The sequence below is a fragment of the Tachysurus vachellii genome, chromosome 19 (genome assembly GCF_030014155.1).
Source record: "Tachysurus vachellii isolate PV-2020 chromosome 19, HZAU_Pvac_v1, whole genome shotgun sequence".
Lineage (NCBI taxonomy): Eukaryota > Metazoa > Chordata > Actinopteri > Siluriformes > Bagridae > Tachysurus > Tachysurus vachellii.
The window spans coordinates 4,500,187-4,526,486 of record NC_083478.1 but is presented as its reverse complement, the minus strand read 5'-3'; the positions used below and the strand labels follow the sequence as shown (position 1 = coordinate 4,526,486).

Below are 26,300 nucleotides of genomic sequence, written 5' to 3'. Positions count from 1 at the left end.
TCATCAGCTTACTAGCATTTGAGTTAAAGAGATTTATTTTAAACCCCTTCACTTCGACGGCCAGACGATCAGGCTAATAACTCTAAAAAATCCACGATTAATATAATCGATCTGATCATTGTCGGCTGGCATTACTACCACTTTACTGAAAAAGTCGTTGTGGCGATGCTTTACAGAACCCACTTTGAGAAGCAGTAATTATAAGAAAGTACAAACGGATATAATTGTTAAACTGAGTGCTCGTAACATGACAAAAGAAACAAAACAAATCGTGTAGCTTCTCATTTCTCCCTTCAGTGAGCTAAGCATTCTAAGTGAGCTATAGCTCAGCAGCTGAAGGCTCCCCTCACGATTAATCCCAGCTGTGTCATCTAATAATGCCAAAGTTAGCCGGCTTCGTTAGACCTACAGGAAATACAAACCGAACTGATGTGAGAATACACTGAGAATCTGGGTTGTTTTGTTTTTTTTTTCCCATTTATAATTCAAGATTCTACTTTTTACTCAAGAAGGATTGTCATTAGTGCTCTCAGACTTTCAGAACGTAAACAAGAACAGACTGTTCGATTAAATAATGAACCAGCAGACCAATGACTGAGGACACAATGTTCCTATGATTCAGTGCACCTGGAGGCAGAGCTGGAAGGGGAAGAGCTTCTTCTCCTCCTCTTCATGCTTTGTCTTGTGGGTCGCTCTCTGTGCAGGCGTTGTCGGGTCTGCCGCTCTGTATCTCGGCTCTGAGCGGCTTTGAAATCGTCTACGATCGAGCTGACGTGTTCTTCGAACAGGGCGGAGAGCCGAAGACTCATACTGTAGATCTACCAGCGATGCACACGCACAGGCGCACACACACACGCACAGGCGCGCACACACACACACACACACAAAATATATATACATCATCACATTTGTATTGTCATAAGGACTGCTTTTTTTTTTGATAGTGTAAAAAGACATATATGTATTAGTAAAAGTACCCTGGACTTCTTGCTGGGTGTGTAAGCTTTGGAATTGCTGAATATGAGTCGCACGTCTTTGCATAAGTCCATCGGAGACTCGTACTTTCCTGCTAGGAGAGTTTTCTGGACTGTCTCGAAGTCCATAGGGGTGTCTACAATTTCCAGGTAATCCTGCCAGAGAAAAGGGTTGGTTGGTATCCAGCTCATGAAGTGTTAATAGTAAAATAACAATTCTGTCTTGTCCGTGATGAGTAAACAATTATTACTATCTGAAAAATTGGATTAAATTATGGGAATCTCTTTGAACTGGCAACACGATGGACAGGTAAGCGGAGACGCCTTTATATCCTCAGACAACTAGGTGGTTAAAGCTACACTATAATATCTACTATAATAGTGCCTTATTTTTGCTTGCATACAAGTGTGTGTGTGTGTGTGTGTGTGTGTGTGTGTGTTTGTTACCGGATATTCATCAAGATCCACGGGTTGTCGGAAAGGCTCAGAGTCCTCACACTGGAATATGAGGTCCAGCAGCTCTCTGCAGCGCCCCCTCCAGGCATGAGGGTCTACAGATGCAGGTTTATTCCTCAGATTTCTCAGGATGGGCTTCTGCTTGCCCTGAACACAATATCACAATCATACAATCAGGGATAACATCATTCAGCTGACTGGATAAATCATACATTCACACAGTGCAGGTGATTTAAATATGTATGTAAATAATAGTGTCGATTTCATGCGAGGTAGTGTGATGAAATGGTATAGAAATGAAAATATTTAGAGGTATTAAGTCAGAATGTTAAGACAAATTTCAGCATATTCGAGACAGAAAATGCGTCCAAACCGATACGACGTGCTCCAGCAATTCAGACATGTTTTGTTCTGTCCATTTTTGTCCATGATGCCTGAGTATAACGAACGCTAACGTGCTGTAACTTCCACTCGAACAGTGTGCTTATCTTACTGCATCATGATCTGAGCCAATTAAAATGCATTGATCAAATATATCTATCTGCTTGATCTGGCCTCCCAACAGTTTTTCTTTGCAGAGCTGCAGAGCAGTGTAGCAGTGTGTAGGTCTGACGCAGAGCAGCCTGAAGGACTCGGTTGGGAATGACGGACAAGTTGTCGCTAAGCAACAATTGTTTGCTCGTCCGTTTTTCTAAATGTAAGGCTTTCACACACGGTACGTTTGGCCACGTTGTGTAACTTTTGCAAAAGCTCACGGTGTTCAGTGCATTAAAAAAATGCTGTTTTTTTTGGGGACTACAGGTCAGGAAGTGTCAGCAGTGATTTATGTACAAAGTGCCACCACTGCACACAATTTCTCCTAAGCACAATAACAGAAATCACAAAAGCAACATCCTCACTTAGAATCTCCTACCTTATTATTGCGTTTAGATGTACCTGGAGTTTCAGGCTCTTCGTCCTCTTCTTCTTCATCCTGCATTTCAAGCAAAACGTATAAATTAGGAAATTCCTTGCGATCCACAAACGGTATGAGACACCTGCTTATTAATCTATAATAATAATAATAATAATCCCCTTTTGTGGAGTGAACAAAAGTGTACACGTGTATAAATGAGGGTTGGATACTTACATCACTTGAGTCAGAGAAAGCTGTTTTTTTCATACTATTGTACAGTGGAATAATGTCGGTGAAAGTTTGGTCCCTAGTAAAAGTACAAAGAATAAAAGATTTGAATCAGTAGGTATTGTTACCAAACATACAGTATTTATCAGAATATCGTCGCTGTCGGGCGGAATCCTCGTATCTCCAAAACCGCTATTTTTCAGGAAATTAAAAAAAACGCCGTACCTTATCTACAGTGCACAGGGTTTAGTCTGCGTTACAGTGGATTGTCTTGCGCTAAATTCCTGTCCTCAGACGAGCACCAGAACTAGCGGGGGTCAAGATTTTTTTTTCTTTGAGCCCAGTGTTTTGAAGACATTTACCTCAGAAGACGTGTTGATTCGTTGCGACTCTTCTTGAGGAGAAATATGCCACGAAGCTCTCCCGCGGAGTGAGGAAGAGGTGGACAGTTGAAGTGTCCAATGGAGTTATGAGATTTGCGCTCAAGCTATTTTCAAGACTTTAGATTGGTTAATAACTTGTAAAAATAACAGACCCACGCGGGGACTGACCAATAGCATCGATATGTGAAAAAATATGAAATTGACCAAATTTGGACATACGAGGTTTCCGCCCGACAGCGACGATATTTATTTCTCAAAACATACAATATGGTACTGTATGTTTGGCATGGAAAAGTTTCTGTGGTATAACAGGAACAAAGCATTCTGGGATATCGCACCGTTCCTAGCTATGTACGTATTTATGATTCTGCTAAATCATTAGGGAGGAATATATGTAGCGTTGGGGATATTTTTAATCTGTATATTCATAAAGCCTGGATTCAAACTACACACCGGTGTTTAATGTGGGAGACTCTACAAGAGATCTGACTTTGAATCCAGTAGGAAACAGAGACTGGTAAATGGTAGATGTCACAGCAATGCTAGCCAGCACTAGAAAGCGCTGGTTTGTTGTTAACATAAATGAAGAAGTGCTACACAGGCTGCGCGCTTGCTTTCGAGACAAAACTTACTTAATAAACTGCAGCAGGAGGTCCGATACAAATTTTGCCGCTTTGACGATAAAAGCTCCGGGTTCGTTAAAGGTCTGTGCGTTGTGCTCGATGTAGCGAATCTCCCACATGAGAGAGGACATTCGCCTGCCAACAAAAGACAAATCGGTACATACACAACAGTTTATCACATACACGCATATATCATCTATGCCACTGCACAATGTCTTATACATGTTTACTGTAATACAGCAATCAGAGACTTCACATTTCTGTGGTGTAACTCAGCAGGGTGAACAATCCATGATGGAATTTGAAAACTAATTCCGTTTCGTTTACACTTAACATTTACACTGAACAAACCCTATTCTTACATTGTCTACAAGTACGCATTTATTTTTTATTTTTGCACATCTATATTTGAATTTGCACATCTTTACTTCAATTTGCACACTTATATTTCAATTTGCACATACAACTGTCTATTATTTATGTGTTCATTTCTTACCATTGCCTATATGTTTACACTGTGGAGCTCCTGTACTAGAAAACATTCCTCGTATGTGAAAACATACTTGGCAATAAAGACCTTTCTGATTTAAGTGCACGTCTGACCCGTGTGTGTGTGAGCGAGTAGGTGTGTGTGTGTGTGTGTGTGTGTGTGTGTGTGTGTGTGTGTGCTGACCTATAGAAGCGATTTTCTAGTCTGGTCCGGATTGTACTCAGGTCTGTGACATAAGCCACCACTGTACAGTATGTGGGATACGCCTGCAGATCCACAGGCACTGCAAATGGAGCTGCTACATCTGAGATGCAGAAAGACACAAGGGAAATACACAACAGACAGACAGTCAGACACAACACGGACACAGCGTGCAGTCAATATGTAATGTCATGACATGAGAATTTGTCATACTTAATCATAAAGTCTGACTAAAGTCCTGTTTAGTTCCTGTTCCTTTAGTTTCTTAAAGTGATGTCTGAAATAAAATAAATACAGCCCGGGCCGTAAGTATTCGAACACTGACACGATGTTCCTGAGTTCCTGTCCGTCACGGCGTATTTGAAACGAAGCGTTCTAAATGTGAACATTTTTTTTTTTTTTAATTCTTTAACAAGGGGGCACGGTGGCTTAGTGGTTAGCACGTTCGCCTACACCTCCAGGGTTGGGGGTTCGATTCCCGCCTCCGCCTTGTGTGTGTGGAGTTTGCATGTTCTCCCCGTGCCTCGGGGGTTTCCTCCGGGTACTCCGGTTTCCTCCCCCGGTCCAAAGACATGCATGGTAGGTTGATTGGCATCTCTGGAAAATTGTCCGTAGTGTGTGATTGCGTGAGTGAATGAGAGTGTGTGTGTGCCCTGTGATGGGTTGGCACTCCGTCCAGGGTGTATCCTGCCTTGATGCCCGATGACGCCTGAGATAGGCACAGGCTCCCCGTGACCCGAGGTAGTTCGGATAAGCGGTAGAAGATGAATGAATGAATTCTTTAACATTTAGGAGTCCGAGCCATTTTCGCAGGCTCAAAAGTAATAGGACAAACTTACATAAAATAAATATTTGAATACTTTGATGGCTGCCTGGAGTCTGAAACCTTTGGACATCATCAAACGCTGTTCCCTTTGCTGCAGGCACCTTCGCTTGCTGCTTGTTTGTGGACCTTTCTGCCTTCGGTTTTATCTTCAGTAAGTGAAACGTGTGCTCAGCAGGGTCGAGGTCAGGTGAATGACTTGTACAGAGGCACAATGACTAAAACTGTGTCACTCTCCAAATGCTTATAGACCTAAATGAATTTGTAGGTCTCTTCAGTCATGAAACACCAGTTATGAAGAAACTCTAGACAAGTTTATTTCTTTAAACCTAGAACGGTTTTCCCCCTAAAAACTTGTGACATTCTCACATCATCAGATAATAAACATTACATAAAACTACAATAATGATAATGCGGCATAAGTGAATAACAAAGCAACACTTTATTTATACTTAGCATATTTAACTAGATTTGACTTTGATGTTGGCTTTGACGATGCAAGTATTCGCAAAGGCCGGTGCTTTTTGGACATAAGGGTCAGTGTTACTTTTGGAAGCAAGTAAACAGAAAGCTAGGGTGCCAAAACATTTGGAGGTAATTGGAGACGAGCATGTGACGTCATCAGAATACCTGTGAGCAAGTTCCCCTCATTGTTCTGAGTGTTTTGATATGTCACATGTCCATGTTGTAAAAAGTTTTTTGATTTTGCATATTTTGGGGGCGGGGCTGCGGCACAACCGGAAGGCCAGTCGGTACACCAATTTAAAAGTTTGTTCAGAGTATCACCCTAAAGGAGCTGGCCGAGTTTGGTGTAGATAGTTCGAAAGCTCACCGAGTTATAAACCTCCAAAGTTTATAATGGGAGACTATGGGAAAAAAGGCCACTTTGAGATCGCTTAGGAAAGTAATAGCAACAAACTTCAGACCAGGTTCTACAACATATCTGAATTTGGATCATGTGGCTCGAAAGCTCTAGGAGGAGTTACTCTTGATATATTTTTGTCTAAGCTTAAATAGGAAAACAGAATGTTGGCTTCTACAAAGCCACATAATTACCTTGTCCGACCGCCTCTTCATTTGATTGTTCTTTCTAATAACTTTATATTTTGATCCATTTTCCAAAGACTATGAAATGTCTATTTTGTATCTGTTGGATCACTTAAATATTGATGCACCATGTAGCAGTAATAAAAAAGATCCAGCCGTGTGACATCTACTATTCAAAATAAAAAGAATATTTTTCTCATTAGCTAAAAAGCCCAGACGCTGTCTGATGATCAAACAGAAATCCCAGTAATAATGAGTAATGTACTAGAGTGACCGCATACCCAGGGTGATCATTTGGTCAATGCCGGTGATGATGCGTTCGCACTCTTCGTCACGAGTCCGTGAGCCCCACTCCAGATCCAGAGGCTGATAGAGTAAGGCCTTGTGTTCCTCTGCAGTTAATGGTACACTCTGGCCCAAGACTTCAGGAAACGCTGCTATACACAGGGAGAGAGAGACAGAGAGAGAAAGAGAGAGGGGCGACATGAGACAAGTGTGTACAAAAGATAAGGAAGTAAAATGCGTTTTCTGTGATCCGACAGCTATCCGATGGTAAAAAGACCAGGTCTAAATGCCCTCCGAAACGTTTTCGAGACAGATATAAATCGGATCGTTCGAACCACTTCAGGAGTTGGTCTGGGACGTGTTTCAGATGATACAGGACAGTTGTAAATGAATGTGGTTGTTCAAGCCACATACGTCAGCGCTATACTCCTCCCAAACGGACATACGTCACTCGCAGGTGACTCACGAGTCGTGCATCGCGCCAGAAACAAACAACATGTACGACACGCAGGGTTGGTTTTTTTGTAGCATAACCGTCGTAACAAGTTTTTTTCGTCTTCTTTTTGATTGCAATCTGAAAACCGCACACACCAAAGCGTGTTCCATTTCAATTACCCCGGAAATGAGGTCAAATATATCTGCATTTTGTGCGGGAGTAGAAAGATCGGATCGATATCCGTTTCGCCAGGACGCATTTATGTGGTCTAATGTAAATGGAACAGTTTTAACCAATCAGATAGCTATCGGATCAGAGAAAACACGTGAAGTGACCAGGTGTAAAAAGACCCTAAAACACATCAATATGTATTTCAAACCCACAAATAAACATCCTTTCTTCATTATCACTGAACCAAAAAAAACCTAATGCACAGACCTACAAATGTGATCATACAGTGTGTGTGTGTGTGTGGTATGTGTCTGTGTGGTGTGTGTGTGAGTTCAACCTTCATTAGGGATCTCTTCCATGTCCCATGGGCTCATCTTTTCTGTGTCACCATTATCCCAGCTGCAAAACATACAAATACACACATTTACAATTCATTTATTTTAACTGGGCCACAAAGCACACGCTCACCTTAAAGCTGAGATTAGACTAGAAAGGGTTTGCCATGACTAAGTGTACGGTTCTGGATCTTCTACATGTATCTTCATCTTGCTCTGCTAGTTCTAATGGTCTCAGTCCCCTAAACAACATTTCTCTTTAGTTCCCCTTCTCTCCAACAAACCTCTACATACTGTCTTGAATGATAGCTACCTAGCTATAGTCAAGTTTATTAGCTTCCCATCATGGCTCATAACCCCTTAGAGATGAACGATACAGTGTTGTCTCTCATTTACACATATTTATTGAACTATAATCCAGCTCCGAGTCTGACTTTAAAGTATTTTGTACTATAACATCCCACACAAATCAGCTAACGAATGCACAGTAAAAATGATTGAAAAGTCCATAAATGTCACACTAAACCAATCATTTCCTGGCTCCTGGCCAGCTTGTGCAGTTAGAGACACGGTCACCTTGTGTTGTTGTCTTGTAGCCTAATTTAATTTAAACATCGATGGATTCAATTCGGTGTGAGTTGTGCATCAAAAAGCCTTAATCACGGTTGTGGATAAGTTGTTTTGTTGCAAGGTGACTGTTGTTTGAGGAAAACATTCTTTTTGCTCCTCTGTTATTTCTCAAAATGTGTGTATAACATGTCTGTAACATTAACACTAACCAAACGTTATAGCACAGGAAAAGGCTATCGGGATATTCCGCCTGGTACGGCTCCTGACTGTCGATCGTACCGAACCACCAGGCGTCATCGATCACAGAGCGGAAACGATCGCCTGAAACACCGACACAGACTTGTGTTTAAACACACACACACAATTCAAAGAGGCATCCACACGTGCAATAACACTGACCTATCATCCACTGGCGCTGTCTTGCGTTGTCAAACTGCTGACGGAGGACCAGGAAATCGATGACATCGGGCATGTCGTGGTATCTGGGAAGTAAAGGCAGGAGTAGGCGTGTCATTTAGAGGAAATGGAGAAACAGAGCTTTAAGTGAGTGAGTGAGTGAGTGAGTGAGTGAGTGAGTGAGTCATACAACGCTTCACTCACTTCATGGAGAAGGAGCCGCCTGTCAGTTTGCCTGTGTCTGGGTCCAAGAAGGCCAGCTTCAGACAGCACAGTGTGGGCAAACCCACCTCATACTTAATACCTACTATCTTCATCAGCTCCTGCTCCTGTGCACCAACATAAACATTCAGTGTCACACATGCAAAACTCTGACATAAAGTATAAGGGGCTTTTTACACCTGGTCACTTTATGTGTTTTCTGTGATCCGATAGCTATCCGATGGTAAAAACACCAGGTCTAAATGCCCTCCGAAACGTTTTCGAGACGGATATAAATCCGATCGTTCGAACCACTTCAGGAGGTGGTCTGGGATGCATTTCAGATGAAACTGGTCAGGTGTAAATGAATGTGGTTGTTCAAGCCACATACGTCAGCGCTATACTCCTCGCAAACGGAAGTACGTCACTCGCAGGTGATCTTTCACCCAGGCGTCTCATTGGGTCTTAAAATGCACTGCTGCCGCGAGCGAAAATGCAGCAAACAGTAAATGCTGTTTTTTGTAGCATCACCATCGTAACGAGTTTTACCCCGGAATGAGGTAAAATATATTTGCATTTTGTACGGGAGCAGAAAGATCGGATCGATATCCGATTCGCCGAGACGCATTTATGTGGCCTAATGTAAATGGAACAGATTTAACCAATCAGATAGCTATCGGATCAGAGAAAACACATGAAGTGACCAGGTGTAAAAAGTCCCTTACTGTCGTATAAGACAGATTCTAATAAAAAAATTAGATTCATTCAACTGTATAAAAAGTTGTTGTGTATCTCTACACTCCACACTGATTTAAGTGTCGTGTCTGTGTGAAAACGTTACCCGCAGCTCCATCTTATGCCAAGGCTGCTTCTTAGGGTTGATGCTGAAGATCTTGTTTTTTTTGGCCATCTCCACGTACGCCTCGTGACCTTGTCGGAAGTAATACACCTGCACAGACGCAACGCATGTCCGTCCTGATACAAATTTTACAAATGATAGTATTTTTCGTTCAGAATTGTCTGAAGAAGCATGTGTGTATTCTAAAGTTTTCCTAGACTAGTCGACTGAGGCGTTCGTCAGTCGCCTCGGTTCTTTTTTTGCGTCCTTTATTTCAAAATAAAATGTCTGAACACATCTTACGCCGTCGCTGTCTAGTGAATTTTGCCATGATAAGACAGGCGGCGCTTCACTATCCGGTTGTGTAGTATTACTACAGGTTTATACTCTATGTGTGTGAGTGTGTACCTCATCACCCATCTGAGGAGTAAAGGGGCATCTCCGTGGCACAGTGTCTGTGATCCATTCAGAGGGCAGCCACTCCTCTAGAGTCAAACCCTGCTCCTGTAACTCAGGTAATCTCTATAAAAAATAAAACACGTATAAATATTACATACCCAGAGAAGAATTAATGCAAGGTCAGAAGCCTGATCGGCACGACTATACTCCTAAACACGAGTGACAAACAGACTCCCACACCTTCCTCGTCTCCTTTGGCTTTTTCTTCTTTGGTAGTGCTCCGTCTTTGTCTTGCTTTTCTTTCCTTCTCTCTTTCTTGGCGTCTTTCTCTTTTTTCTTCTCGCCGTCCTCCTCGGAGCTGCTTGCGTTCTTCTTCTTCTTTTTCACCGTAGTCTTCTTGGGTGGTTCCAGGTTTATGCCTGCGTCCGCCGTCCAGTCCGAGTAGTCGCTTGAGTAGTCACTAGAACACACACACAGACGTACACACACGAAGGGATGCGTCAGGGTTCATGTACGGTTAATGCACCCAGGAAACGCTGATGGACTTACTGACGACAAGATTGAGATGTTTTAAAACGCAAGTGCTTGAAAATAAAACGATCGCCACTTGTGAGGGAAACGCACTCGGATTTCAATGTCAAACAAAGCACACGTTTTCCATAAGATAGAAATATTTATTTTATGGTGATGATGAACCAAACTAACTTTATGTGTGTGTGTATTTGGGTGTGTGTGTGTGTGTGTGTGTGCTAGCTAATGGTAAAGTGTCAGAATCTTCAGAAAACCCCTGAAGAACTTTGGGGTTGGGAATCTTGAATTATAAGTTGGACCTATACACATTTCTCCTGTTCTCCCATTTCTGGAATTCTGTCTTCATCAGCAACTCCAAAAAAAAAATGATAATAGTTACTTTAAGGATATTTTGCACTGTCGTTGGTTGCAGATTTTCTTACAGCTTCATCTATTAAAAAAAAAAAATCAACAGAACTGCTATTGCAAGTTAAAAAGTCCTACAAGTGTCCTTTTGTGAAAGATCTACCTGGAGCTGCTGTGATCATCAGGCCATGGCTCCTTCTCTTCTCTCTCTTCATCTGAAGACTCTCTGCTAGGAGGACGGACCTCTGCTTCGCCCTGATAAACGACACGGAGGTTCGCTGTCGTTTAAACTGACATTAACCAGCAATTCTGACTCAGCAGACTGACAGAAGACAAAAGGTCAGCAGACAAAACGCTTAAGCGCTCTACTACAGATGCAGTTAAAATGCCTGGGTAGTTATAAGTGGTATAAATAATTATTAAATACAATAATGTGCTGATTAAGAAGAAATAATTATCTTTGTGAAAGTTACACTTCCGTTAACTTCCGAATTATTATTTTTTTTAATTCCCGGGAAACTGATTAAATTGCATCAAACTGTCCTTTTTATATATATATATATATATATATATATATATATATATATATATATATATATATATATATATATTTTTTTTTTTTTTTTTACGCTTTACATAATAAAATAATTCTCTGCTTGCTACTCATTTGGGTTTTGACACTTTGCTGGTTTTTAAATGGTGACCAATTAAATCGACCCCAGCTGTTTTTACTAAATACTTTTAGATTGGTTACTGGTTTGGTTGTTGGTTTAGTTTGGAGTTTAACGAGGCACAATGAGATCAATGACTTCCAGCTCTACACATTACAGCTCGTTTAAAAACTGTTCAAATCAGACATGAGTGCGAGCGTCGGAAAGGTGAATTATTTCGCTGAAGGTAAACGGAGCTGCCGAGTGGTGCGGCGTCCTTGTTAGACGATCGCACACGATGAGCACTATAAGTACAAGCGTATCTTAGAACGAGCCCGTCGGCGCTCTAATGGCAATTTTCACATACAGACATTTTGCAGAATTTACACACACAAAATTTATGATGATGTCTTCTCGTTGTAGAAAGCTTGGCACCGACGGAATCTGGTTGTGGTTCCCATGGTAACAAGCTCCATGTGCCTCTTTGTTTTTGTTTTGGTCCTGTCTCTGTCCTCATCTTGTCACTGGACTCCCCTGTTTCCTTCAGAACATTTATCCTCCAACGCCTATTTGTGAATATTACACATTTTGGTTGTTTAGTCTGATCCTTGTTACTTGGGTTCATGGCCCAGTGGATTCCTGGTGCTTATCCTTACTCTCGTATTACACGATTACGCCTTTCGCTTTAACCTTAACTACCTTTAGAGTAGTAGAGTTTGGATCTTGTCGAATTAGACGCATGACTAACAAATGTAATTGCATCCTGCGTCCCAATGTAGCTAAACGTGCTAAAGATTCAACACCCACTGTAGTGCCACAGACAGGACGATGGTCCAAAAACAAAGCATTCTATTACAGTCTGTGTGTGTGTGTGTGTGTGTGTGTGCATCTGTATGGTGCGTCTGTACCTCTGAAGCACTAGGCTCCTCCTCGTTGGCCTCACTCTGGCGGCTCGTCTCTTCCACAGCCAGCCGTGTGTGGTAGTTGTGCTGGTTGCCTTGGTGACGCCGCCCCTCCTCCACCGTGTTCTCTGTTGCGTGCTGCTTTGAAAAATTCAGACCTTAACACACACACCTTGACCCCAATTTATAAGTATGTGTGTGTGAGTGTGTGTGTGTGAGTGTGTGTATGAGTGTGTGTGAGTGAGTGTGTGTGTACCCGGTTTTCTCTGTGGTACTGGCTGTGTATACTGCGTCTCCTCCTCTCTGATCTGTAGACGTTCATCTCCTCCTCTCCTCGAGCCGTCCTCCAGTTTTCTTGTTTGCTGCACTCATAAACACGCTGCCACTCATCTATTGCGAGATACTTCACTAAAAATGGAATCGCGACTGTATCAAAGGCAGATCGTGATCCAGCAGACTGCACGTTTGTGTGAACGTATGACTGAATAATTCGAAATATATGATGAAAAGTGGAGCTGTGCATGATCCTGGGCAGGCTGTACATCTTATATATTTTTTGGTTTGTTTTCCCTCTCGGGGGTCACGGTGGCTTAGTGGTTAGCACGTTCGCCTCACACCTCCAGGGTTGGGGGTTCGATTCCCGCCTCCACCTTGTGTGTGTGGCGTTTGCATGTTCTCCCCGTGCCTCGGGGGTTTCCTCCGGGTACTCCGGTTTCCTCCCCCGGTCCAAAGACATGCATGGTAGGTTGATTGGCATCTCTGGAAAATTGTCCGTAGTGTGTGATTGCGTGAGTGAATGAGAGTGTGTGTGTGCCCTGTGATGGGTTGGCACTCCGTCCAGGGTGTATCCTGCCTTGATGCCCAATGATGCCTGAGATGGGGGCACAGGCTCCCCGTGACCCGAGGTAGTTCGGATAAGCGGTAGAAGATGAGTGAGTGAGTGAGTTTTCCCTCTCGTGCCATAGCTAGCGTAACAAGTAATTACCAAACTGTGGCGAGCTGGTAATTACTCGGAAACAATATTAGTAAGGGTTTAATAATAAACAAAATGAAAATTGGCGTCTCGATACAAACACAAGCGATGAATATGTGCTTTAGGTTGATGTTCAGCTGATTAAAACATCCGATATTATAAAAGAACAGTTACTGACAATGTTCGAGTGATCCATTCGGTTATGTTTAATAGTTTATCTCTCGTCATGCGATATAACTGGATGTATAAACGTTTATGACGACTAGCGTGCTTTATTTTGTTTTTCATTAGTTCGATACTCAGATGTACTGAATCAAAAGGAAACGTCACTTTACAGATTTTCTTTCCATATAAATAAAATAAGTCACTATTAAGACCAGAGGGGGAACTGATCTTCTACCCCAAACACTTTACATATTAATTGACTGCATGCTCATGTTAATTGGCATCACACATAAAGTATTGGTATAGTGTGTGTGTTGTTGGCTACCTGGCTGTTCCCTGGGATAGTTCAGGCACCAGTACTCGTCTGCTCCAGGCTACCAAATCGGTCTCGGTGGCCATCTCGCTGCGAGGAGCGTTACTGTGCATCTGCCTGACCCCCTCGATCTGACCACTGCGCCTCAGGCCCACGTTAGGTGGAGACGACACTTCTGTAGGCGAGCTCACAGACCCTGTACACACACAAACAGGCCACATCATCAGCATCACAAAGATATTAATGTACCTAATAAACATAAATCATCTCTCATCATCATCATCATCATCATCATTTTGACCTCTAGCAGCTCTGGAGTCTGAGCCCAGTCTTTGGTCCTGCTCCTGCTGCAGTCTCTGGATTATACTGTCCAGGGGACTGGAACCTTCTGCTGCTTGCTGACTCAACACTTGATTTAATCCTAAGACAGACGCGAAGAAAAGAGGCACAGTGGGGCATTTAGACAGACACGGAGCAGAAGAACTAAATGCTAGTTGCTCTTTGGTTGTCACAGTGTACTATATCACAATAACAAACTATGGACATTTTTATTCATTTTTTGCATGTACAGCAACTTTAGGTTAATTATGCTTTATGTCCGCTTAGTGTTAACACAATAACTAACTGTAAATCGCTGTATTATGACTTCTCAAGCAGTTACTGTAAGGTTCATTTAGCATTTATATTTAACATTAAAAATTCTAAAACTTCCTAGACAAAATCCTCAGTTTATACGTCTCAGTTTAAACTGATATACGGTTCACACCGATGAAGACTTCCGAAGTTGACCAAGAGCTACATACTGCTGCATGTATCTAGGCTCACATCTAACTTGATGCTGTCACGTGTGTTTGTTTATGTGTCCTCTACCTGATGATGTCAAACCCATCTGTGGGATGAGCTGCTCCTCTCTGCAGTTTTCACGCCCGGGCACCAGGCGCTGATAGCGAGGAGGGTGTGGGTTCCCGTCCACGTCCACCAGGAAGGGCGGGGGCATGAGGTGAGGGGCCTGCTGCGTCTGCTCGTCCAACACGTAGTTGTGGGCGTCACGGATCAGCGGCCGGTAATCGGTGTGGAAGAACATCTGGTCCGCTATCTGGAACACAGATCAGCACGTGTGAGCGACACACAGAGCCGCTCAAGAAGAGAAATGAACTGAAGCACCCAGACTTCACAGAACGCTGACTGAAGCTTAAAATTAGAAAAGTGTATGCTGTAGTTAAAAGCAATGATTATTGATTTATTTATTTCTACACAAAAACAGGTCAAGGACGGGTCGAGGTGAGGCAAAGATACACAACGTTAAAAAGATAACGGATCATAAATACAGTACATGTGACTTTGGGAAAGCCTGATTTCTGGTACACAGAAAACAGGTTTGTGTTTTTTGTTTTTTTCCTGATAAAGTTGAGCTTTTATGTTTCATTTGGAGACTGAATCTTTAAGAATCCATAAAGCAAAACAACATGGAAATGTTTTCACATCGCTCCAAAAATCCTGTTATGTAATGAGCTGGTTTATAACACTGTGGTAATAACAGTCTTAAAGTTGTAAAACTTTGCTGGCTTTGAAGACGTTGTTGAATAGTCGCATGCCGTAACAAACCTTGGCACATGGGTAAGCAATTCAGTTTGTAATCAGATAACAGCTGTCAAAATGCCTGTGATGCAGAAACAGGGACGAGGATAATAAGATGTTTAAATGACCTCATTAAAAGACAGGAAATTTACTCAACAGTACAGAATGATTAATCAGTGATTATTTCCAACAATGATCGATGTGGTGAAGAGACGATGAGAATACAGGTGATGACATCGTGACTGGACGGGCAGTGGGTTCTCAAGAGGTCAAGGTTCTGGGCTGTTGATTGGAGGATCGGGGTTCCAAGCAGACGCTGTTGGGCCCTTAAGCAAGGCCCTTAAGGCCAGGGGTACTGTATCATGGCTGACCCTGTACTCTGACCCTGACCCAAACCCTCCGAAGCGAGGATATGTGAAGAATTAAAAAAAAAATACTGTAATGTATGTCACAAAATAAAGGCTTCTATCTATCTATCTATCTATCTATCTATCTATCTATCTATCTATCTATCTATCTCACTATCTATCTGTATGTCTGTCTGTCTATCTATCTGTCCGTCTGTCTATCTATCTGTCTGTCTGTCTGTCCGTCTATCTATCTATCTATCTATCTATCTATCTATCTATCTATCTATCTATCTATCTGTATATCTGTCTGTCTATCTATCTGTCCGTCTGTCTGTCTATCTATCTGTCTGTCCGTCTATCTATCTATCTATCTATCTATCTATCTATCTATCTATCTATCTGTATGTCTGTCTGTCTATCTATCTGTCTGTCTGTCTGTCTGTCTGTCTGTCTGTCTATCTATCTGTCTGTCTGTCTATCTGTTTGTCTATCTATCTATCTATCTATCTATCTATCTATCTATCTATCTATCTATCTATCTATCTACCTACCTACCTACCTATCTATCTATCTATCCGTCTGTCTGTCTGTCTGTCTGTCTATCTATCTATCTATCTATCCGTCTGTCTGTCTGTCTGTCTGTCTATCTATCTATCTATCTATCTATCTATCTATCTAGCTAAAATCTTTCAAATCTGACAGCAATGTTATTTTGTAAGTAGATTAGTTATAATGTGTTTTTTTAACATGATAAAACTTGACTTTGCAGTTAAGGACATGCAACATTTCCAAAGAACCTATAAGAGAGAGAGAGAGAGAGAGAGAGAGAGAGAGAGGCTGGAAAATAGACAGATGGAAAAAGCACTGTTTTCCTATCAACATCAGCACCTTGTCATATCTGCTGCTGGAGCCGAAGCCAAAGATGAGCAGGTGTCCGTGAGAATCCGTACAGGCGAAGTGCTGCCCATCTGGAGAACACTTACAGTCAAACAGCGCGCCGTGCCCCTGACCTTCAATCTGAAACCAACACATAAAGCATGCAGTGTGCAGAGAGGATGTTTATCATCTCAAAGCAGTAAATCAGACTACAAAGTCTTGTTCTGAAGTGGTTCAGTAGTAAAATCAGGCACATATTACTCATGACTGACATTCTTTTCCATTTCAGTTTGCGGTTTTAATTTCCTTTCTGATATGCGTATAAAAACACGTGCTCGGGCTATCGGTGGAAAGGAAAATCCAAAACCCGACACGTACATCACTGAGTTAACTGAACTAAAATTTTAAAATGTTTGTCAATCTTTGAACAAACCGAATAACGAGAAGGTGGAGAATATAAATAAGCACAGGGGAAAGTTACGGGAGTCTGAGTCAGTACGGAGTATAAAGAGAAGCCAACAGTGATGTGTACATTCTCTGACTGAACATTAGGGGGCGTTCCGGCAGTGTGTTTTCTGTCACGTGTCCCGTCATACTCACCTGGTTGTAATTCTATTAATTATCTCCTCGTCTTTGTATCGTCTTTTGTCGGTTCTGGTTTCTAGCGTCCGTGTTTTTCCTGTCTGGTTTTTTTTTTTTTGTTACTAAATGTAAATCTTTATTTCTAATCCCTTCCTCAGGGTCTGCTTTTATCCCCGTAATTCCCTGACATGATGATTACCATGTTAAAGTAGGAGCGGATTTTAACTCCTCGTGCCAGATCCCACACGATGGCATTGCCGTCATGGCCAGCAGAGAACAGCACTCTGGGATCGAAGGGGTGAGGCTCCAACACAAACACCTCGTCCTCATGGCCCTGACAACAAAGCAGTCATACAATGAGCCAGAAATGTCATATCACAATGGTGAATAGAAAAAAAGGGAAACATTGGAAATAAAACAAGACAAAAAAAAAGGTGTCTGGTGACAATACACATGAAAATAAAATACAGAACTGTTTATATGGTGAAGGTTTCTATAAGGTGAAGCTTTTGTATCGTTCATGGAAGGAGTCTCCAGTGTCACTACTTTGTAACACCCAGTTTTCCAGCACTGCTCAGAGGATATTGTGATAATAATTTTTATGGAATAGACTGCAACACTAAAACGGTTTAAAGGTACAATGTGTAATTTTCATTCATTCATTCATTTTCTACCGCTTATCAAGGCAGGATACACCCTGGACGGAGTGCCAACCCATCACAGGGCACACACACACACTCTCATTCATTCACGCAATCACACACTACGGACAATTTTCCAGAGATGCCAATCAACCTACCATGCATGTCTTTGGACCGGGGGAAGAAACCGGAGTACCCGGAGGAAACCCCCGAGGTACGGGGAGAACATGCAAACTCCACACACACAAGGTGGAGGCGGGAATCGAACCCCCAACCCTGGAGGTGTGAGGCGAACGTGCTAACCACTAAGCCACCGTGCCCCATCGATGTGTAATTTCTTAATTATTATTATGTTTTTTTTTTTTGTTTTTTTTTTAATCTAATCGGTGTCAGAGTGCCATTTTGTGATATAAAGGAATAATCACTTTTGGACTATTGTGGTTTTTTTTTAAAGGTCTATGACCATGTTTATTCTGTTTTTGCTTCATTTCCTGTTGTTATGTTAAGCTGTGAGTGGATTTTATTTCTGGCAGGAGAATTATCTGTCTGCGCTGGGCACGATGGGGCGGATTGAAGGGGTATAGCTTAGTGTCCGTAACATGAGTGACAGGAGGCTCATGAAAACACAAACAACATGCTGGAACATAAGGCAGGTTTTCTCCAAATGGGTTTTCTCAGGAACATAATACACTTCATTCTGAAGCCGTCTCCCAAAACGTTTTTTTTCGTATCATGTTACGTTTATTTTTCCATATCATCTGTACTTGGAAAAAATGTAAAAAAAAAAATAAAAAAAAATGTTATAACAGACTATTGTACCTTTAATTTGTTTTAAATTAATAAATAATACTAATAGAATTAATAAATAATATTAATAGAAATAATACTGATGTGTGCCACAAGGTCAAAATACTAAAAATGATTTCATACTGTCACGTTTTCCCTTTTCCACTTTTGCGTCATTTGCCAGTAGATTTAGATAAAATACTTAGCAATGGAATATTTCTCTCCAACAGGAGAGATTTAGACCAGAAAACTCATAAAGACGGTCTAGTGATGTTACGCTGTCACAGTAAAACTGCAATGCAATTAGTAGCTAAATCAATATTAAGCCGTTACATCATTACTGCATTTTATTTAATGACTTTCACCTTTTAATCCTTGTTAATCTGTTTATTATACAAATCTCACAAAAATACAGAAACGGGATTTTTTTATTGTGATTTAAATATTGTTTTTAAATGTGTCACATCTGAAGTGATTCTTGGAACCAAACCTCATGGACCTCTGAACCAGGAGCCACCACAAATCCCCAGTCCAGATATCTTCCTACTGAACTCACGTGTTTCAACTTACCTTCCTACTGAACTCAACTGTTTCCTCTCACCTTCCTACTGAACTCACGTGTTTCCTCTCACCTTCCTACTGAACTCACGTGTTTCCTCTCACCTTCCTACTGAACTCACGTGTTTCCTCTCACCTTCCTACTGAACTCACCTGTTTCCTCTCACCTTCCTACTGAACTCACGTGTTTCCTCTCACCTTCCTATTGAACTCACCTGTTTCCTCTCACCTTCCTACTGAACTCACCTGTTTCCTCTCACCTTCCTACTGAACTCACCTTTTCCTTAGTATCACGTTCCTACTGAACTCACCTGTTTCCTCTCACCTTCCTACTGAACTCACCTGTTTCCTTAGTATCACGTTCCTACTGAACTCACCTGTTTCCTCTCACCTTCCTACTGAACTCACGTGTTTCCTCTCACCTTCCTACTGAACTCACGTGTTTCCTCTCACCTTCCTACTGAACTCACCTGTTTCCTCTCACCTTCCTACTGAACTTACCTGTTTCCTTAGTATCACGTTCCTACTGAACTCACGTGTTTCCTCTCACCTTCCTAATTGAACTCACCTGTTTCCTCTCACCTTCCTACTGAACTCACGTGTTTCCTCTCACCTTCCTACTGAACTCACGTGTTTCCTCTCACCTTCCTACTGAACTCACCTGTTTCCTTAGTATCACGTTCCTACTGAACTCACCTGTTTCCTTAGTATCACATTCCTACTGAACTCACCTGTTTCCTCTCACCTTCCTACTGAACTCACGTGTTTCCTCTCACCTTCCTACTGAACTCACCTGTTTCCTTAGTATCACGTTCCTACTGAACTCACGTGTTTCCTCTCACCTTCCTACTGAACTCACGTGTTTCCTCTCACCTTCCTACTGAACTCACGTGTTTCCTCTCACCTTCCTACTGAACTCACCTGTTTCCTCTCACCTTCCTACTGAACTCGCCTGTTTCCTCTCACCTTCCTACTGAACTACTGTTTTGTTTGTTTGTTTTTTTTAGCTATTAAATCTAGACATTTCTTCTGATTTTAGCAACCAACCTAAAATCTACACATAAAGATGCGCTTGAAGAAATGATCCATAAGCATCCTGCTAAACATCACAGCTAAACATTCTCATCAACTATAAGCCAGAATGAACAATGACTCACTTTACCGGATTTATTAATTGTTATTGATCATTAATTCCGCAAACAGAAGACTGTATTTAAAATACACTGTGGTATGTTAACCAAAATCCTAGAACAAAACATTTCATAGTGAGTTCACTTCATCCTGGCTGAGAATCACTAGTGTTTTCCTGCTGATATGAGCTGTGCACTGGTGACTCTGTAATGCGCTGACACAATAAAAATGCAATATAAGGCCCCACTGGTGTACCGTGGATACAGGACACAGCCGAGAGACCAAATATTAAGTTTATTATGTCAGGTTCTTTCATACAGCTCTTGCAATATGCTTATGCAAAATGTGTTTAGCCCTGGTCTTAACCATGGCTTGAAAATTTCCTCCTTTACCAGTGTAAGTGTAAGTGGCAGCCAGGTGTAATAGCGTAATGTTGGCGAATACATAATTATATAATACTTGTAAAAAAGCACCTGCTGTCTGTCAGTGTGGTTTTCATCCAGTGATAACTCCTAACATCTAACTCCATTAAGAGAAGTCGTGTAGCATATACGAAACCAGGGAATGCTTATTTAATCTACTTTAGGGCTGGGCGATAAAACGATAACGATATGTATCGCGATAGACAAGTGATCAATATCAATAAAAAATGTGTTTTTTTAAAACGTTCGATATTTTTTCTTCTTTGTCGGAAGGAAGCAGAAAATGAGTGCAATAAAAAAGTGAATAGTTCAACTTCAAGTATGATTAGCGTAAAAATAAAGAGTTAATTTTCATATTTCTGCAGGTTTTATATTTCAAACTATGTTACTGTAGTGTATCAGGTTTGTTTTTTAATATTACAGATGTATCTCAGTCTACCTCAGTTTTATTTATGTTTACAAAACACTGCACATATTTTAAAACACTTTATTCACCAGAAGGTGAACAGCTAGTGAACTTCCTAGCACTAAACTTGCACTAAATTCTCAGGTTTCTCTCTGTTTATATTTAACACTTTGCTCTATTTTATTACACTTTAATAAGCATTTTGCACCTTAAATGTTAAGAGATAATTGTTAAGTGTTCATTGTGACTTTAGACTCATGTTCACATTATAATTATTTGAGTTTTCTTGGTTGTTGACATTTCTGTCCTAATAACTGAGGGGATTATGATCATAGGAAGGTGAAGTTTAAAATAAAAATGTTTAAATATAATATATTTTTCTCCTGGTATTTTAAATAGGTCATAAAAAATATCAATAATTATCGATATCGACCGATATGAAACACTGATATCGTGATACAGTTTTCAGCCATATCGCCCAGCCCTAGTCTACTTACAATATTCCAGTTAGAAATTTAGTTTAGTTTCATTTAGTTTTATATAAATAATCTGAATTCTTTTTGATCTTGATAGTGCATGATAGTGTTTTGTGTTTTTTTTCATTTCTTTTTTTTTTTTTTATACAAAAGTCTATTTTTCTATGCTTTAAAAAGGATGACAGGTTTTGTACTGCTATTTTAAATTTGATGCTTTACAGAGAGACGTTCACACGATCCACATTTAAATGAAGAGTGTATGAGCTATTTCAGTCACTATCGTGACATGCACCACTAAGCACAGGAACTCGACTATAAAACAGAAAAACCTCCCTGTCCATTTATTTCTACAAAACAAACCCACGTTGTGTCTCAGAGCCCAAAGTTCTGTGCTAGTCGAGACCATGTAAGAGCACTAACACTAACTGCTTCTCCCATTTCAGGGAGCCTTATCTCACTTAACATGACAACAAAGACTACGAAAAATAAATGTGAATGGAAAGTGAGTGGAAAGATTTACAGACAAACAGGTCTTAGGTGTGTTTAACACCGCTGTGTATAATATCACTGAATATTTTACAGTTACGGCTTGGAAACCAGGCCGTCCTGGTGCTGACTTGCCTTCTAGTAAATGTCACATTTAATCCTTTAGATGTACAGTAAGATATGCAGGTGAGTAAGTGAGTGAACAATATCTCTCGTATACAGACAGGTAAACACCAGGCGCTTCTGCTTTGTGTCAGGCTGCATCACATCACTCCCTCATAGATTTTGATATCTTCTAACACTCCTTTGTTGTGTATTTATCCTTATTAATCAATCAAAGCTGAAAGAGATGCGGCACTTCAATCACAATCACTGATGGTTTTTGAAAAGCCAGTGCAACGAACAGTGAGAGTTGTGCGAGAGGGGCGGAGCTTCCAGATGCTGATGTTGGATGATGCGCGATCTTTGAGGACACTTGGGTGGACAAGACAACTTACAAATGTCTTTTAACTCTTCACACGTTGGGTCATTTCTAAAGCTAGCAGCATCTTTTGATATTGCTTGCCGTCGACTAGGAAACAGCTTATATTTCTGGTTAGAAAAAATCACCAGTGTTTCTTTGGGAGGCAAAACAATCCCTCCTAAAATGAATAAACTAGATAGATGGTGGAGTACACAGTGCATAGTGTAAACACATAGTGTATAATCAGTCATTTGGGACAACTTCTGTGCAGTATTATTATAGGTGTTGTATAGGGGCAATGGTGGCTCAAGCAGTTAAGGCTCTGGCTTGTTGATTGGAGGATCAAGGTTTAAGCCCCAGCACTGCCAATCTGCCAATGTTGGGCCCTTGAGCAAGGTCCTTAACCCTATCTGCTCCATGAATGCTCCAGGAATCTGCTCCATCATGGCTGACCCTGCGCTCTGACTCCAACCTCCAAAGTTGGGATATGTGAACATCTACATGCAGTAATGTAGATGTCACAAAAATAAAGTCTATTACCAATCAACAGCAACAGGGACTCTGAGACTTGCCTTTAAACAAGGTTTTCATCAATGGCCTGTTGTCGGGGTATTAATCAGAACAGAGTAAGTAAATAAAAGCTATGGAAATTCTCCACTTTTCTGAGCTAATATCACCCAAATAGTTGAGATAAATGCGTGTGAGCAATACTCTAAATAAGCCACAACAGAGCATCTGCAGCAAAAGCCATGATGTTTCATGTTTGGAAAAATGAACTCATTTGGTCGTTTTGTTGTTGTTGTTTTTTTTTCAAACACTGAAATACTTTACCAGGTCCACATCTCTGTAATACCAAATGGGTTCCCGTTCATTCAAAACCCCTAAGCCTGTTCCACTGCCACAAACATCACTTACCCTGAGCTCCTACTGTCTAAACATGGAGGTTAATGGATGTGGGAATAACAAATCACATGTAGCGACGGTGAAGCGTTGTTCTTACCATGAGGATGTGGATCAGGTTGCCTGTGTACGAGTTCCACACCTTCAGTGTCAGGTTGTTGGCTGCTGTGATGACCATGTTGTCATGGCGATTCCAGGCCACCATGGTGACCTTGAGTTTGGTCACTTTGTCCTCCAGGGGTGGTGGGTTGTACTTTCTGATGGAATAAAAAGAAAAATTAGTTAAAAAGAAAAAGAAAAAGCACTAAGGAAGTTATCGGTCTGCAGTGTTTTCATCAACGTACTTAAGAAAAGAAGAAAAACACACACACAAGCTAGGCACATACACTAATTAGCACACTGGAAAATATGCAAAAATAAATCTGTTTAATTCATCCGATTGTATAAGTTTGCATATGTCAAATCATCGTAACACATTTCCGCCCCAGTTCATTTTAAATGAAATCATCAATATGACTGAGTTTTTCTCCTAATGTACCTTAAATAATCTCGATATATTTATTAAATTAGTGAGGCTTTTAAATAAACATTTTTTTTTCTGAACTGCTGAAAACAAGCACCATTTCTGATACAAATGCATTATATGTATGTTTTTAATAATCTAATACGCTACAAATGTTTTTTTTCCCTAATAATTAATTTGAACAAAAATAGAACGAAATGCTAATCCAGCAGTATAGAAAAAACAGCGAATATTAATATTTTAATCATTAAGCACTGCTGTAAAAATGATACGTGTTTCTGGTCTGGTCATATGGATAAGTGTGACGTGTTCGCATGTGTTATAGAATGAACCGGCTCAGCAGCTACGTCCCCACACACAAAGGAGGTAATGTCCTGGACCTGGTTTTCACCCGTCCATCCCCAGCTACAGACGTGACTGTTACCCCACTACACATCTCTGATCATCACCTGGTATCCTTCACTTCATCATCACTCTCCCTATCCTACCTAAAACTAACTCTCACCCTCACTCTCTTCCCCACCACAAACTCCAATCTGTCTCCCCTTCTTCTGTAGCTTCTGGCACCCTTTCATCTCTTCCTGATCCTGAGTCCTTTTCCTCACCAACCTCTGTCCACTAAACCCAAGAAAACTTCTTGTTCTGCTCCTTGGCTTTCAGATGTGTTGCACAACAATCGAAGAGAGCTAAGATCATCTGAGAGGAAGTGGAAGAAATTACAACTTGCATTTCTTGAATCTTACTGTACACTCCTGGCCAAGTTCTCCTCAGAAGTGGCTTCTGCCAAGACTTCCTTCTACAAGGAAAAGCCTGAAGCTTCGGCACAAGACCCCCGTAAGCTCCACAACATCATCACTTCTCTACTCAACCCCCCCGACTCGACCTGCTTCATCCTCCCTGACTGCAGAAAACTTTGCTTCTTTCTACCATGAGAAGATTGAGAAAATCTGCAGGACCTTCACTTCTGCCGCGACTGCACCTACATCTCATAGTCAGGATTCCCTTACTCCTCATCCGGTCTTGCAATCCTACCACCTGCCCATTAGATCCACTCCCTTCCACTATGCTAAAGACCAACTCGCAAGAATTCTGCCCTTCATCACCACTATCATCAATGGAGCCTGGTCAGGTACCAACTACCTTCAAGAGAACAAGGGTTATTCCCATCCTGAAGAAACCTGCTCTGGATCCATCAGGCCTCAGTAACTACAGACCAGTATTACTTCTCCCTTTCTTTTAAAAATTATTCAACGCATTGTCTATAATCAACTGTCTGAATATCTCTCACAGAACAACCTCCAAGATCCCAACCAGTCTGGCTTTAAAGCAGATCATTCGACAGAAACAGCCCTTTGGAAAGTCTCTGAGAAACTACATGTTGCTAGATCAGCCAAGCTGTCATCTGTCCTCATCGTCCTCGACCTTTCAGCAGCGTTTTAATACAGTCAACCACAAGATTCTCTTGTCCACCCTCAGGAATCTTGAGATTTCGCTTCCTACCTTGAAGGACGCTCAAATCAGGTAACACATGTTTTTTAAAAAATGCATTTAAAATTGAGGTTATTGGTCGATTGCTGTGGTACAAAAGGAATAAAACACTTTGCGGTTATTGGAACTCCTGGAGTGTTGTGTAGGGCTGTGTGTTACCCCGGCAGTTTGGTGGCCATGTCTAAGAGGATGCTTCTCCAGTCCTGTTGTTGCAGCTGCCATATCCGCGCTGTCCCGTCTCTACTGCCACTCACAAACCTGCGCATACACACCATGTAGTATTCATGTAAACAAGGCTGGATTCAAGCTCTCACTCACTGTGACCAAGCCAATGAAGAGAACATTATAACTAGTGAGTACCATCACACTGGGGAGTGGGTAGCCTAGTGGGTAAGGTGTTGCACTACTGATTGGAAGGTTGTGAGTTCAAATCGCAGGTCCACCAAGCTGCCACTGCTGGGCCCCTGAGTAAGGCACTTAACCCTTAATTGCTCAGTTGTGCAATACAATAGTGTTAGTCGCTCTGAATAAGGGTGTCTACCAAATGCCGTAAACAGTGAAGGTACTACAACTGTGTCATTACCCACAGTAATGTTTCATTGTCATTAGATTATCCCAAACCTTTGCATTCGCTTTTCAATTTTATATCCATCTGATTTCTGTTCCACTTACTGGTCCAGACTGGGCCACAGGGAATCTGGAGCTTATTGCATGGGGTTAGGGTCACAAGGCACAGGACACCTTGCTGGGGTGCAACTGACTGCAGTGCACAAACCAAACAATACAGACAATTTAGAGATGCCAATCAACCTACAACCCATGTCTTTAAAATGGGTGATGAAACCAGATGAAACCAGAGTACGCAGAGGAAACCCCCAAAGCACAGGGAGAACAAGTCAATGTTCTGGCAATAATGCCAATGTTATTGGTTAATCTGATGCCCGTGTTTTGAAGGATAAGCTGGCCAAGCTCTCATCCATATACACTTTACTTGGCGCTGACCT

General features: G+C 41.4%; 1 protein-coding gene across 2 annotated transcripts in view; it reads right to left on the bottom strand.

Moving 5' to 3' along the window:
• The window catches only part of phip (pleckstrin homology domain interacting protein), a 48,755-nt gene that overhangs the window by 2,575 nt on the left and 19,880 nt on the right, over positions 1-26,300 (bottom strand). The window contains exons 13-37 of one of the 2 annotated variants that reach the window (XM_060894533.1): positions 25,456-25,554; positions 23,386-23,542; positions 17,216-17,350; positions 16,447-16,575; positions 14,501-14,726; positions 13,932-14,051; positions 13,643-13,826; positions 12,436-12,541; positions 12,186-12,317; positions 10,791-10,882; positions 9,992-10,211; positions 9,761-9,874; positions 9,356-9,463; positions 8,518-8,642; positions 8,317-8,399; positions 8,127-8,238; positions 7,350-7,411; positions 6,402-6,557; positions 4,233-4,353; positions 3,569-3,694; positions 2,560-2,632; positions 2,344-2,403; positions 1,422-1,577; positions 978-1,130; positions 628-818 (exon numbers count right to left, since the gene is read on the bottom strand). In XM_060894533.1, coding sequence (XP_060750516.1) covers positions 628-818; positions 978-1,130; positions 1,422-1,577; positions 2,344-2,403; positions 2,560-2,632; positions 3,569-3,694; positions 4,233-4,353; positions 6,402-6,557; positions 7,350-7,411; positions 8,127-8,238; positions 8,317-8,399; positions 8,518-8,642; positions 9,356-9,463; positions 9,761-9,874; positions 9,992-10,211; positions 10,791-10,882; positions 12,186-12,317; positions 12,436-12,541; positions 13,643-13,826; positions 13,932-14,051; positions 14,501-14,726; positions 16,447-16,575; positions 17,216-17,350; positions 23,386-23,542; positions 25,456-25,554 — 3,240 coding nt within the window. The remainder of the gene's footprint in view (positions 1-627; positions 819-977; positions 1,131-1,421; positions 1,578-2,343; positions 2,404-2,559; positions 2,633-3,568; positions 3,695-4,232; positions 4,354-6,401; positions 6,558-7,349; positions 7,412-8,126; positions 8,239-8,316; positions 8,400-8,517; positions 8,643-9,355; positions 9,464-9,760; positions 9,875-9,991; positions 10,212-10,790; positions 10,883-12,185; positions 12,318-12,435; positions 12,542-13,642; positions 13,827-13,931; positions 14,052-14,500; positions 14,727-16,446; positions 16,576-17,215; positions 17,351-23,385; positions 23,543-25,455; positions 25,555-26,300) is intronic. The other variant, XM_060894534.1, reaches the window with a different exon arrangement.